This window comes from Nuphar pumila, chromosome 2 (genome assembly GCF_984573655.1).
Source record: "Nuphar pumila chromosome 2, dmNupPumi1.hap1.1, whole genome shotgun sequence".
In the NCBI taxonomy this organism is placed as follows: Eukaryota; Viridiplantae; Streptophyta; class Magnoliopsida; order Nymphaeales; family Nymphaeaceae; genus Nuphar; species Nuphar pumila.
The window spans coordinates 115,948,548-115,961,749 of record NC_143250.1 but is presented as its reverse complement, the minus strand read 5'-3'; the positions used below and the strand labels follow the sequence as shown (position 1 = coordinate 115,961,749).

At 36.7% G+C, this 13,202-nt stretch overlaps 1 protein-coding gene across 1 annotated transcript; it reads right to left on the bottom strand.

Moving 5' to 3' along the window:
* Nucleotides 1–1,025: 1,025 nt before the first annotated feature.
* Nucleotides 1,026–6,513, bottom strand: LOC149846849 (uncharacterized protein At1g66480-like). Its single transcript, XM_089996610.1, has 2 exons — nt 5,849–6,513; nt 1,026–1,314 (listed from the first exon to the last, which is right to left on the bottom strand). The coding sequence occupies exons 1-2, from the start codon at nt 6,476–6,478 to the stop codon at nt 1,267–1,269; spliced, it is 678 nt and encodes a 225-aa protein (XP_089852736.1). The 5' UTR covers nt 6,479–6,513; the 3' UTR covers nt 1,026–1,266.
* Nucleotides 6,514–13,202: the final 6,689 nt, after the last annotated feature.

Sequence of the window (13,202 nt, the reverse complement as noted above, 5' to 3'; positions counted from 1 at the left end):
CCCCCCACCACACACACACACATATATATATATATATATATATATATATATATATATATATATATATATATATATATATATATATATATATATATATAAGTAAAAGCTGCCTACCACTTTTCTGACTTACCACTAGCTTACCTGACTTTTGAAAGGGTTTTTATGTTTTTCTTTTTTAAATCTAACCATACATATATATTCTACATACTTGATTCTATAGAAATCAGATATAAGTTTTTATAAGGTTTAAAAATTAATGGTCTTATATTTTCACAAATATTCAATGCTTAAAAAAATGAATTTTTGATCGAAAAACATGATCCAAGTATTATTTCATAGCAAATTGACCATGCCAAACACATATGCAGGGTCAAATTTGCGAAAAATAACCAGAACTCATTCACCTGAAGTAGGCTGGTGGTAGGCAGCTACCACTTTTCGTCTTTCTCTCTCTTATATAAAATTGTGAAGCTATATAAATATTTTCCTCTCTCTCTCTCTCTATCTCTCTCTCTCTCTCCGAGGAAGGATCAGGTATAGGGATGTCAATGAGTCGGATTTTATCCAATATCTGGCCGAATTCAATTCCGTTTCGTCATGTTCGGTAAGTCAAAACCATATCCTATTATAATTGGATGCGAATATGGTTTTGATTTTTTCTACGGAATCTGACAAATAACCTAATTTGACGGATATCCGAATCCATTTACATGTAAAAAGGTGAACCTGGTATGAGCTTTTCATCGTCTGAATCCTAATATGAATCTGAATTTGAGACCGTTAAGCCAACGTCCCATTAGTCAAACATGGTATTGGCAACATCCAGCCCAAATCTGAACCGTTTACATGCTTAATCAGGTACAATGTGATTGCATACCTTAAGTGTGCTCCCGCACCTGATCGCTCACCATCTTTGAGATGCAGCCTGTAAGCTGTGGGGCCCAACAGTAGATGTTGGGTGATACAACTGTGATGCGCGCTCATGCACACTTACACACACACACACGAATATATGAAAACAAGAATGATCCAAATGGCCCACATCAAAGCAAAAAAAGATCAGATTCAGCTATATTTGTGAGTACATGAAGTCCATCTCTAACGGATCTAGCTACCAAAGTCTCATTGCATTTCTAGTTTTTTGCTATTTCTGTATCTTAAGGTTGCCATCTTCTCGGGTTGGTTTCTATACAAAGCTCGAGTTGGGCTGCACTGGGCTCGCCCCGCCAAAGTTTTCCAACACCAACACAGATCCACCATCGTCACCTACACAACTTCCCCTTCTCGCGGCGTCTGGAACCGCACTCCCTTTTTCTGCACACCAACAAACAAACACGCCGTGAGAGATCGATCGAAAGCAACCAACTAACCAAGCTTCAATTTTGAGCAGGAGTCCCTAAAACTAGGGATGCAAATGGGTTGAATCCAAGATGGAGGTTTTGCAAATTTTGGTTGTTCTGGATCGGACTCTTCATGTATTTAGCTGTTTCAGATCCGACCCGTTTGCATCCTACCTAAAAGAAGCTAGTGACAAGCACCTAAAACAAACAATCAAGATAGATGATAGTCGGATCTCGTGTAGGGCTCATGCCAGATCCGACCTCGATCAACAGGCCTGTGGTATTCAACCAGAGCCTTAAAAAGCTGTCACAGGGACCCGGAAAAAGAACACAGTATACACCATTTTTGTACTACTTTTTTTTACACAGAATTAGTGTATAAGAAAGAGGACACCACACTAGAGCAATTAACATACACAAGCACACCGGTCACAAAACTGATTTTCTCCTTAAGAAATCTTGAGATATTTTGAAAAAGGAAGTTTCACTTGAGAAAATATCAATATATATATGTTCTTTATTTTTGATAGGCAAGCAGGGGTTAGGCAGATACCTAGCTACCTGTTCATTAATGATCAATACATATGTTCTAAAATATATAAAAAATAAAAATAATATAAAAATTCACGTAGAAAGTGCTGTTTTCGAATTATTATCTGGCTAAAAGCACGTTATTTTCAAACAGGCGATATTTTGAAAACATCTCTGGTATAAATATCATTTTCAAAATCGGCAATAATTGTGACTAATTTTCAAAGGGATCATTTATTGTACACCCCCTACTGCATCATTTATTACCCGTGGCCTCATCAATAATTGAACTAAGAGGATTGACAAAAGGGACAATCACAAACAGCCGTCCATCTCAATATGAACGGTGGCGCAGCTAAATTCTACAACTTATAACAAAATTCTAATTTTTACAATTTCAATTAAGAAAAATGATTCAAAATGTGAGTTGAGGGCGGATCAGGTGCAATCACATTAATTAAACACTTTAATGTACCGCTGCACCTTGTGGCCTTCCATCTTAAGCTGTAGGTTGTGGGGCTCAAAAACAGGTGAAGAAAGGGCAGCCATGCTCAGGATTGTGCAATGTGATTGTACTTGATCTGCCATCAAAGGTGGGTGCACACCTACTGATCACTCACATATGCAATCAGGGGTAGTGACCAGCCCAATGAGCCAAGCTGACCCTGCCTGCTGGGCCGGGTTTGGACCATGATTTTAATTAAGCCCGGGCCCGTTAGGTACTAGGTCGAAAGCCGGCCTGTGGATCCAGCTCGGGCTGGCCCGATGGGCCTGAGTTATTTATTATTCTTTTTAATAATATAATTTTTTTAAAAATTAACTATTACATAACTTGGATAACTATTATTATTTTCCTAATTAGTTGCTTGAGAACTTGTTATTTGTTAATTATTACTATTTACCTAATTAGTTGCACGAGAACTTGCTATTCTCTCATTAACTCATAATTTCAGTCAAACATTTATGCATTTTAAGATTGATCCAGGACGAGCCAGGCCAAATCCATCCCACTTTACATTGGCCCGTAGAGCCAGTGGGCTGGACCATGGGCTTCTCTTCAAACAAGAGCCCGTTAAAAACAAAGCCAAAACCCGGCCCGTTAGTAAACAGGGGCCAGTCCATTAGCGGGCCGGCAGAATGGATGTTTGAGAAAAAACTAAATGGTCGTGGTGCAAGGACGAACGTGCATCAGAGGGTACCCTCGATAGATTACCGTCAGAAGTACCCTCATCCCATCTTCAGATGAATGGCTGATTGTATGAGTGCTGTATGAAAAAAAATACAATCCTTTCATGCAGCCCCCCCCCCCCCCCCCCATAGTGCAAAATATCAACAAATTTTTTTGCAAAAAAAGAATACGAGAATTTGACTGGCTTATATTTTTCGATAAATGTGCAAGAAATAAAATTTTTAAATGATTTAAAGATGGTATTTATTTTTAGTTTATTTTTTTCATTTTTCTAAAAACTAAGAAAAAAATAAAAAAAGTTTCAAATTATCACGAGAAAATTGACAGCCAATATTAAAAAAAAAAAAGTTTTCTCATTTGTCACGATGAGGATAATGTTACTCCTCGTTTTTAGCCATTTTTTTTTAAAAATATCAACATAACGCGTATTTAGCAAAAGAAATTAACTTCACCCGCACATTGTGTGGCCAGCCCGTTATATATGGGATGAACACATCGAGTGGCACAAAGCTTCACGTGAAAATATTCTCGTGTGTTTTCTTCCTACGTGTACTAATGAAGTTAAAACTATTTTTTAACAGGAAGGTCTCCGTGGATTCGAACCCAAGAACCTCCCGTACGTATTGATGAGCAACCTAACCATCTAGCCGTCTCAATTGACCATGTACTTGGAAAATTGTTTTAAGTACTAAATAGCACTGTGGTAGTGACAACACCAAATAACATAATAATGTCTAATTGACAATTTTAAACGAAACAAAACAGGAGAGAGAGAGAGAGATTAATCACCTTTCATCACCCTTGCCAAAAAGTGAGCACGTGTCTCTTTTGAAAAGTAGCCAAGGTCAGTTTTGTATAAACAAATCACACTTAACTTATAAGTTGTGATGGAATCCCGTGCATTAGATTCTTGGTCCACTCAATACTGAAAAAACAACTCATTAAGGGATTTATAATCACCTTTGTGTGCAGCTTTTTTTTTTTTTTTGAAAAGGCAAGTTGGGGTTAAGCAGTTATACAAGTATGCCATTGGGTTTTGAACTTGCAACGCCCCTAACACACCAAACGTTTCCCTGTTGGTACTGTTTATATAACTTTTTGTGTGCAGCTTGCTCCTGTTTATATTTAGAAGAATTTTAAATACCCCCAAAAGTTTCGGCCTAATTCATTTGTTTCAGACTTAGCAAATGCCAATCAAATTTTGTATTTGGGTTAATCAAATAACCCTAAAGATACACTAACGTTGGGTTGTTTTTGGGTTAATCTAACTCATGTTGTAAAGTTATTATTTTACTCTTGTAACTAGAAAAATAAAACATACAAGGCTGTCAACTGAATGTATTTTAGCAAAAAGCTTAAGGGTTATGATGATGCTTAAAATACTAACCTCCCTAACATAAATCACAATTCTAACCACTACAACACAAAACTTGTTGATTGATTGATTTTCGAAAAACAGTTATATATTTAGATTGTAATAAGCCAATAAACCCAATAATTACTCGACCCACTATAATGCAATTGAGTCTATTTGGTTCCTCAATAGTTGATCTGATAAATATTTGAACACAAACTAAATATATTTTTATTTGACCCAAAAGCCTGTGATTATATATAGTTGACAAAAGTTGTACTAATTCAAGAATTAAGATCAATTAGCTATTGCTATGATAGTAACTATGTCAGTTTTAACGTTTTCATTTAGATTTGATAACTTAATCTACTTAATTTTAAGCTCATATAGATTTTTAAAAAGTGGTAGCTACCTAAAGCTTTTTAAGCTTATTGTGAGCTTATTACCATGAAATAAGGATTTCGAGTTGTTTTTGCAAATATGACCTTGTAGATGTGTTCATCATGATTGATTTGCTAGAAAATGATACTTGATCATGTTTTTTTGATAAGAAACATGTTTTTAAGCATTAATTATTTTTTAAAATTGTAGACCATTGATTTTTAAATCTCATAAAAACCTAACTACGTATAATAATAAAAATTTATAGACTGTTGATTTTCCTAGTTACATGGGTAAAATAATAAATTAATAACATGAGTTAGATTAACTCAAGAACAACCCAAGGTAATTTGATTAGCTCAAGTAAAAACTTTAATGAACATTTTTATAAAATCTGAAACTTTTGGTGTGCAAATGAATTAGGCGGAAACGTTTGAGGGGTATTTGAAAATTTTTCTTTATATTTTAAGTCCAATGAGAGCAAACCCTAGTGATCGAGTAGAATACTAGAATTCTTGGGAAGGGATCTTATCATTTGAAATATGATGGGTTTCATCATACATTCAATCCTAGCCATCCAGCAAAATCATTTAGCCATTTATTGGATGGCTAAGATTTGAAAGAGACAGCGACAGGCGTGCATCGACGGACATGAACTTAGTAAGTTTTACATGAATTGATGTGTTACTTTTAGAAAAGGAGGTACCCGTCCATTTCTAAAAAAAAGAAAGTGGTCGTTCCAAAATTCGATTACTTTTTTGATATTTACAGGGAGAAACCGCCCTCAAGACAAGAGACGTAACCTTATTGACTTTGCCTCTCATACTTACTTACGGCCGTTGTCCATGATTGTTTTAGAAGTATGTTCCTGATCATCGGTTATATCCAATATCCACCGCACATCTCACTGAGAACCATGAGTGGGTTCACGCACATCTGAGATGTGCGGTGGTGATTCGGAATCACCGAATATGAAGCTGGCGAAGCAAGATGTAATGAACCTAGAACGGCGAAAAAACGAGAGAAAAAAAAATTAGGAGAATTAGTGTTTACCTGACGGGCCGTGGTGTTGGCTGAGCCGGACTCATGGATGCTGCCGAGCGCCGGCTTCCAGGCGCCGAGGTTGCCGCTCTTGCTGCCCTCGGCTACAGCGGCGACCTCCTCCTCTCGGTTAAGGCAGACGCTGATGATCTTCTCGGCTGCCTCGGCGGAGTCGGAGCTGCCCTGGATGAGCTGGGCCACTTGAGACTTGGGCAACCTCATCTTTACCCTGACCAAGTCCTCTCCCTCGCCGGGACACTTCACGTAGGTGAGGTCCGAGGCGGAGCGCTTGGCGAGCATGAGGCTCTCCAGCCGCTCCTTGGCACCCATCTGTATGCCCGACCGCACACGCCTGGGCTCCCACTCTCTTTCCCTCTGCCTCTGCTGCTGCTGAGGCAGCAGCTTCGGCAGCTCGACCAGGAAATATAGCTTCTTCTTGCCGCCGCGAAGCTCGTGGTCGTCCTCCAACGGCCTCGCCTCCGCCCCTAGCCTCTTCACCGCCTCCGAGTCCAGCACCGCGTGGTTGGGGTACTGCTGCACCACCTCCCGCACCCGCACCGGCCCCTTCAGATTCAGCGTCTCCCCGTCGACCTTCATAAGCCGCACCCTCTTCCTTCCCCCCAACACCATCGCGTTCCCCATCTCTCTCTCTCTCTCTCTTAATTTCTTTAACTTTCCTTTCCCCTTTGGTTGGAAAGTGGTGGTTATAAAGAACGGGGGAGGTTGGATTCAAGCGTGATATGAAAAATGATGCGAAGGGCTCACTCTTTATGAATCATTCCCTACCTACCTTTTTACTCTCCCTTCGGTTTTGTGGGCGACTGATCGGGTGAATCGTAATGATATAAGAAGAAGGAAGAGTTATGGGAGGAGCGGAGGTGACAGATAAGGACGTGGAAGAGGAAGGAGGGTCAAAAAAGGGAGGCCAATTTCGGGAGGAAACCGTCTTCCTTTCCGCCGTCTCGCTTCACCCCTTAACCCTCCGCTTCCCTTTTACTTTCGGCGTCGTTATATATGACCAGGGTCGTACCATTCAACCTCGGGTCCGGTCGCAATTGAGACAAAATTACAGGGTTGCCCTTGTAGCACGGACGATCATGATATAGTCGCTCGCATGTGGGGGGTCTCCCTTTATTTATGGTTAGTGAATTATGGTGGAAAATTCGACGACGGAACCTTTTGTTTCGTATACGTCACATCGATACGGAACAGCGGACACGTTGACACATTTCGTGCTACTTATCCGCTACCTTACATGATTTTATGAAAAAGAAAGAAGAATAAGAGAACTTGTTTTTTTTTTTAAATAATTAATATGTAAAAACATTTTCGGGAACGCATTGGTACTTGGTGCAAACCGTACCCTATAAACTGCAAACAACCATATAAACCGGCACTTACCACACAAACCGAAAATTTTACTAGTTTTGTATTTTTTATTTTTTATTTTTTGTGTGTGTGTGTGTGTGTTTTTTTTTAAAGTCTGATCATACATTTGTTCTTATAAGAATATTCTCTTAAGTTGTCCGATTACAGCGCATAAACAGGTTTTTCTGAACTTAAAAATCAACTATTCAAAGTTTTGTAAATATTCAAGCATAAAAAATCATATTCATTCATCGAAAATACACGATCCAAGTATCAATCCCCTATATCAATTCAACCATGTCATGTGATAAAGAAAACCCACCAAAAAATACCCAATTTGTGCAAGTTTTTATAGATGGTTTGTAGCAACCAATTTTCTCATAAAAATGTATTGGCATAATTTTAATGCACAAAATATATTTATTAAGTATATATGTATGCACAAATCTCGACTAAATCAAGCATTGTTACAAAATCTAAAAATAACTAAATGATAAAAAAATGAAAAATACAAAGGATACTGAAAACATATAAGATGACGCATAAAATGGCAATTCGTCTTAACAGAGATCGTGTCGTGTCGTGACACCTGGGCACCGAACTCCCACATGGTGAGTCTTTGCGTTGGATAGAGATTGACAGGGTAGTTTAGATATTATTGTGAGAGGCCGTGTAGGCCCGGGTACTCTGATTTGATTGGATCCACTATCTCTTCGAGCGGGTAGGATCCATGTCTTATCTCCAATGGGACTTGACCAAGTCAAGGTCACATCAGGGTTCCATCATGTGGACCTTGGATTCAAGCCTTACATGGATTAGGTCCAGGTCCGTCCAAAACAGTTTGGCGTTCAATCTCATTATTTTTCCACATATTTGGCATGTAGGAGCGTAACTATAGAATAAATTTCATGTCTTCCACTTGTTGTCCATTGACAGATAGGGGTGTCAACGGATCAGATTTGGTTCGGACCGGTGGAACCAAACTTGGATCAGATTTTTGGGTATGGTATCAGGTCCGAACCCAAGTCTAATTTGGTCTACTGTAAGAGAAAACATACCCGGGCCCGATAAGAGCTACATGAACCAAACTCGAACCATACTCGGTGAAACAATAAATTTTTTATCATTTTTACATTGAAAAATTGTGGGTCTTAATGGGAAGACGGGTCTGATATAAAATTTCACAAACTATACGTGGGTCCATGTATTAATCAGCCCTTGGGGTTCAGACTCGGGTTTTCTTATTTGTCATATACCCGGCAGACCCTATAATGTTTGGTCTACGCCAGGTTTGGGTAAACCCGACCCGTTGATAGCCCTATTGATAGATACGAAAAATTATGTGGAAAGAATGAAAATTGGACCAATTAGGAAGTTCCTGGATCCATTAGCACTAGGATTATCAACTTAGTTTGAAAATTATTCACTATTATTGTAATACCTGCATTTTTTTTATAATTGTTTAAATAAATAAAGATGTTTTATTATGACTTTTATTTATTCAAATATGCTTATAAATTATAATTTATTTGATACATTGATTTAAAATAAAATCACAAATGAATTAGAATTTTATCGAAAGTTAAAATGAAATTCGAATTTAACCCCATAGTTAAAATCGGGTAAATTGGAAATTAATGAAAATTTAATTTGAATTTAGGTAAGCCTTGGAGGAGATTCCAACAACTATTAAAGTTGTTGGTGAAGGTTTCATCAAATGGAGGAGATATCTAATCCATTGAAACTCGTGTTCAAGGTAGGTACCTCTATTATATAGGCTTAAAAATGGATTTCAGATATGTAGATAATGCAAAAATCAAGATCAATGATAATCCATGGTGGATCAGCCATAGATCTTATATTAAAGAGGTTGTAAATGTCTGTACATGACATACCTCATGCTGATATGTTTTAAAAATATCAAATTTCTTAAAACAAGATTGGTTTTATGGTTTTACCAAAATCAGTTTTTGGGAAAAGCATGTAGTATTATAGATTAGATGTAAACCAGTTTTGATTATGCATGTTTACTGATTTTATGCATGATTAGATGAATAATGATGTTGAAATTGATGTGGATGATGATAAAATTGGTTTTATTAAATACCATGATGGATTATAAAAAGAGTATTTTTCTAAAGATATGCTTTAGATCATGGCAAAAACATGATTTTGGTTATGTGTTAATGCATGAATAAATTTTTATTCTATGTTATAGCAAAGTGATTGTTTGATTATGTGTATATCAAGCTTAGAAATTAATGATTAGATATAATTGCATGCGTTATCATGTTGATGATTAAATTCAAAAAATAACTATATGTTGTTTGTATTTTCCTAACTAAACAACATCGATAGAAAAATTATAATGCTCAAACAAATTATTTTATGAAAAAATGCTTTTATGTGGGTCGTGTAAACATGTACATGAAGACCCAGTAAATAGGGCTTGGACAGAAAGTCTATCGTTTGAGGGTTATAGCTTCTGTAACATGAACCATGCAATCTGGGCTGTGTATAGAGCCAGATCTGAAGATGTTATATCAAAAAATCCAGTAAATCTGTTTTATAAAATATTCAGCTGATTTTTGGATATGTGTTGTCAGACAATCTATGAAATCCAAGTAAAATAATGAAAACATTATAACTCTTCCTAGTGAGTACCATAACTTTATCTAAGTTGATGAAAATATGCTACTTGCAGAAAAGTAGGACCAGTGAAATTCCCTCATATGGGTCTGGTCTAGATTAATTTTAAAAATATTGAAAATGATTTTTGTAGCAAGAGTGTTTGAAAGTTAAAAAATAAGGCTATTACCAAAAAAATCAAGAAAATTATAGGCCTTCAGATAGGGTGCTGAATCACGATTTTTTCAAGAAGAAAATTTTTGCACCTGTGTCTGTTGACAGAAAAACCAGTTTTAGTTTGGGAATTATTACACTAAAAATATAAAAGATTTCCGAATCTGTAAATTGAAGATTTTAGAAGACACTTGTAAGTATTTTCCAGATTTTTTGATTGATTGTTAGAGCTCTGTATGAGTCATGGAAGAGCCTGTAACATAAATGTGATTTTTGATAATTACTATTTTTAAATAATATTTATGAACATGTATGATTCAATGCTTATCATGCTCACATGCACATAGTTAATGTATGAATCCGTGTACAATCTATGAAATATGTAGAATTGATATGTGACATCATGATAAGTGTATGCATGATGATTATATTGAATGCCATGCTACTTGATGTGATGAATCATAATGAGATAAGTCATGTATAATGATAAGTTTTATGAATAATGCATAAATGGTTAATGTATAGGCATGAACATCATGCATTATGTTGAAAGATATATGTAAAACATGTGGGATGGGACATGGGTCATGAGGGACCCCATGTGCACATGGTTTGAGAATGAGCCTGAGTTTGATAGGACCATTACGGTGTTTGTGTACACTCTTTAATGAATAATTGTAATACATGCACACACACTCTTTAACCTCAAGGGAGGTATGTCTTATTTTTGAGGGGTATATGTTACTGCAAGTCTGGCTCGGGGGTATCCCAGAATAGAGATATGTTACTGAGGGCTTGGTTTCAATGAATTGATATTTTTCTTGTACTGCTGTGAGAGCATTCTAAAGAAGGCTCAGACGGAAGGCCCTTTGTCCTAAGACACTTGAGTTGACTTGTGAGTTTAATTAATCAACACTAATGACCCATTCAAACCATTTGTCTACCTTAGAGAGGGTAGGTGGTATACACGATCGAGAAAATAAATGACTAATTTGGAGAGCGATGTGTCTCCCCAGTTCTCCATCCTTGAAGTAGGGAACTAGGACTACTTGATAAGGTCTGTTGGTAAATCCACGACTCTGCAGAATAGAAATCGATTTCTTGGACTACTGGAGTATCTCTCACCTGTTGGCCAATTGGGTGTTCACAGATCTTTCAGAGTTCATGGGTTAATAAAATACATGGCATAACGAACCCCCCATTGGATTGCTTAGATTGAAGTTGAGTCCTTAAGAGTGTACCCTTACAAAGCGAGAAAAGAGAAACAATGCTTTAGAGATGAGGTTTACCTGGTTCACATGTTTCACATGTTGAGATGTATGAAATGGTTGTATGCAATAGTGTATGATCTTGTTTACTAACAAGTTTGAATATGAGTATTGTGCTAAAGAGTAAGTTAATGCCATTTATTTATCTGTATGCTCAAATGTTTGTACAGGTGAAATGAATTTGTGACATGTGTGTGATTTATATGTAAATTGCATACTGTATGTTCTTGAAATTGTTTTTCGTGTTTGTATGGTAGTGTCACGTGCTTATTTCCTTCAATGGGCCAGCGCAGCGTGACGATCCCTCCTCACCATCGCAAGCCTACTTGTCAGCTCGCTTGCCAGTCGCGGAAGCTTGTAATCAGAGTGCAAGAAAGCAAGAGAGAATAGAGGGAGAGAAATTGCAATCACAAGAAACAATCACAACGAGGGTGAACAAAAGAAAGCTCAATGCATTTACTTCATTCACAATTTTTCTCGCAGGCTATTACAGTTCAAGTATATGGGCTGCCCCTTCGGGGTATTGATTCACCTGAACTGGGCAGTTCACATCAGACTCAACAAAAGCAAAACAGACTCTAAGCACAACTATACAATGTAAGTCGCAAGAGAACAAGTAGAGTGTTACCTATTAAAGAACAATTTGACTCCCTACTTTTACTATTTTTTAGGCAATGATTTAGCTGGTGATGCAAGAACGGCCGTAATCACTCTTTTTTTGAATATTTGGCTCATGTTTTGGCTTATAGGCATTTTAGATAATTAATGATGTGTTAAGACTTTGATTTTATTATGATTGAACATTTTAAATTAACAAATGATTTGTTTATAACTCTATTTCAATCAATCAGGTGTGTGTTGTGGTTCGATTATAACCCACCCAAGTTTATTCGGGTTTGCAAATGCCTAGTAATAAAAAAAAATCTCTAAATTTTTGAGATAAATTTGGGGCGTTAACAATCTTAGGAAGCATCTGACTATGGAAAGTAATAGGTGAAGTGGAAGTAGAGAAGCCAATACTCAAAAGTAACACATAGCATGATGCATTATTTGTTTTAAAAGTGATTGTGAAATCGTATAAAAAGCAAAAAAGAAAACATGGAAGAAGCCATGCAGAAACAAAAGAAAATTAAGTGAGAAAAAGAAAAGAAACTAGTGGGAAGCAAAAAAGCTTAAAAAACAAAAGCAGAAATGTGAGAAGCAATATCAATTGAGTGGAAAGCAGTAGAAGCGAGTAGAAAGCGTGTTTCTTATAACATAGAAAGCACACATCCTACAAATGAAAAGTGAGTATCCCTGCTCGTTTCCTACTCTTGAGGGAAGCATGACACTTCTTGCTTCAGAAGCAGACTTCTCCCCCTAAGAGGGTGCGTGCGGTAACTATTTACTGAATTCACACCTGCTGCAGTTTCCCTTAAATTTTTTGTTAAAGTCTATCCAATAGAGGTTCTCACACTGGATCATGATTGATTTCCTTGGTTTTGTTTTTATCATAAACTTAATCGGTTGCTTTCAATTACATAAATCAACATCCAAACGACAGTCAAAGGTAAAGCATTTCCTATTGATATAGGAATTTCTTTACTAAAAACAATGGTGTCTTTGATTATAGCCCTTTTAAGATATAAAATATATTTCTTTCCATTTTCATGTTGTATGTTGTATGAGAAAAAAATTGGATTAGAGTCCAATTATGTGGATACCATTCTACAATAAAAACAATGGTGTCTTTGATTATAGCCCTATTGATGTGTAAAATATATCTTTAATTACCGTTTCCATATTGTATGAAACAAATTTGCTATTAGTCCACCCACCAAATGGTCTATCCTTGTTCTTTCTTTCAAAATCTGCATGCTAGATATGGTTTTTTTTTTCAAATCTGAATATATATATATCATTAGACATTTATTGAAAACAGTATGAGT

What these genes read in the sequence shown, in the direction of transcription:
- LOC149846849 (XM_089996610.1), bottom strand. Translation starts at nt 6,478, where the DNA reads ATGGGGAACGCGATGGTGTTGGGGGGAAGGAAGAGGGTGCGGCTTATG. An exon ending in CCAACACCACGGCCCGTCAG is followed by an intron (nt 1,315 to 5,848) that starts GTAAACACTAAT and finishes GTTGGTGTGCAG; the next exon opens with AAAAAGGGAGTGCGGTTCCA.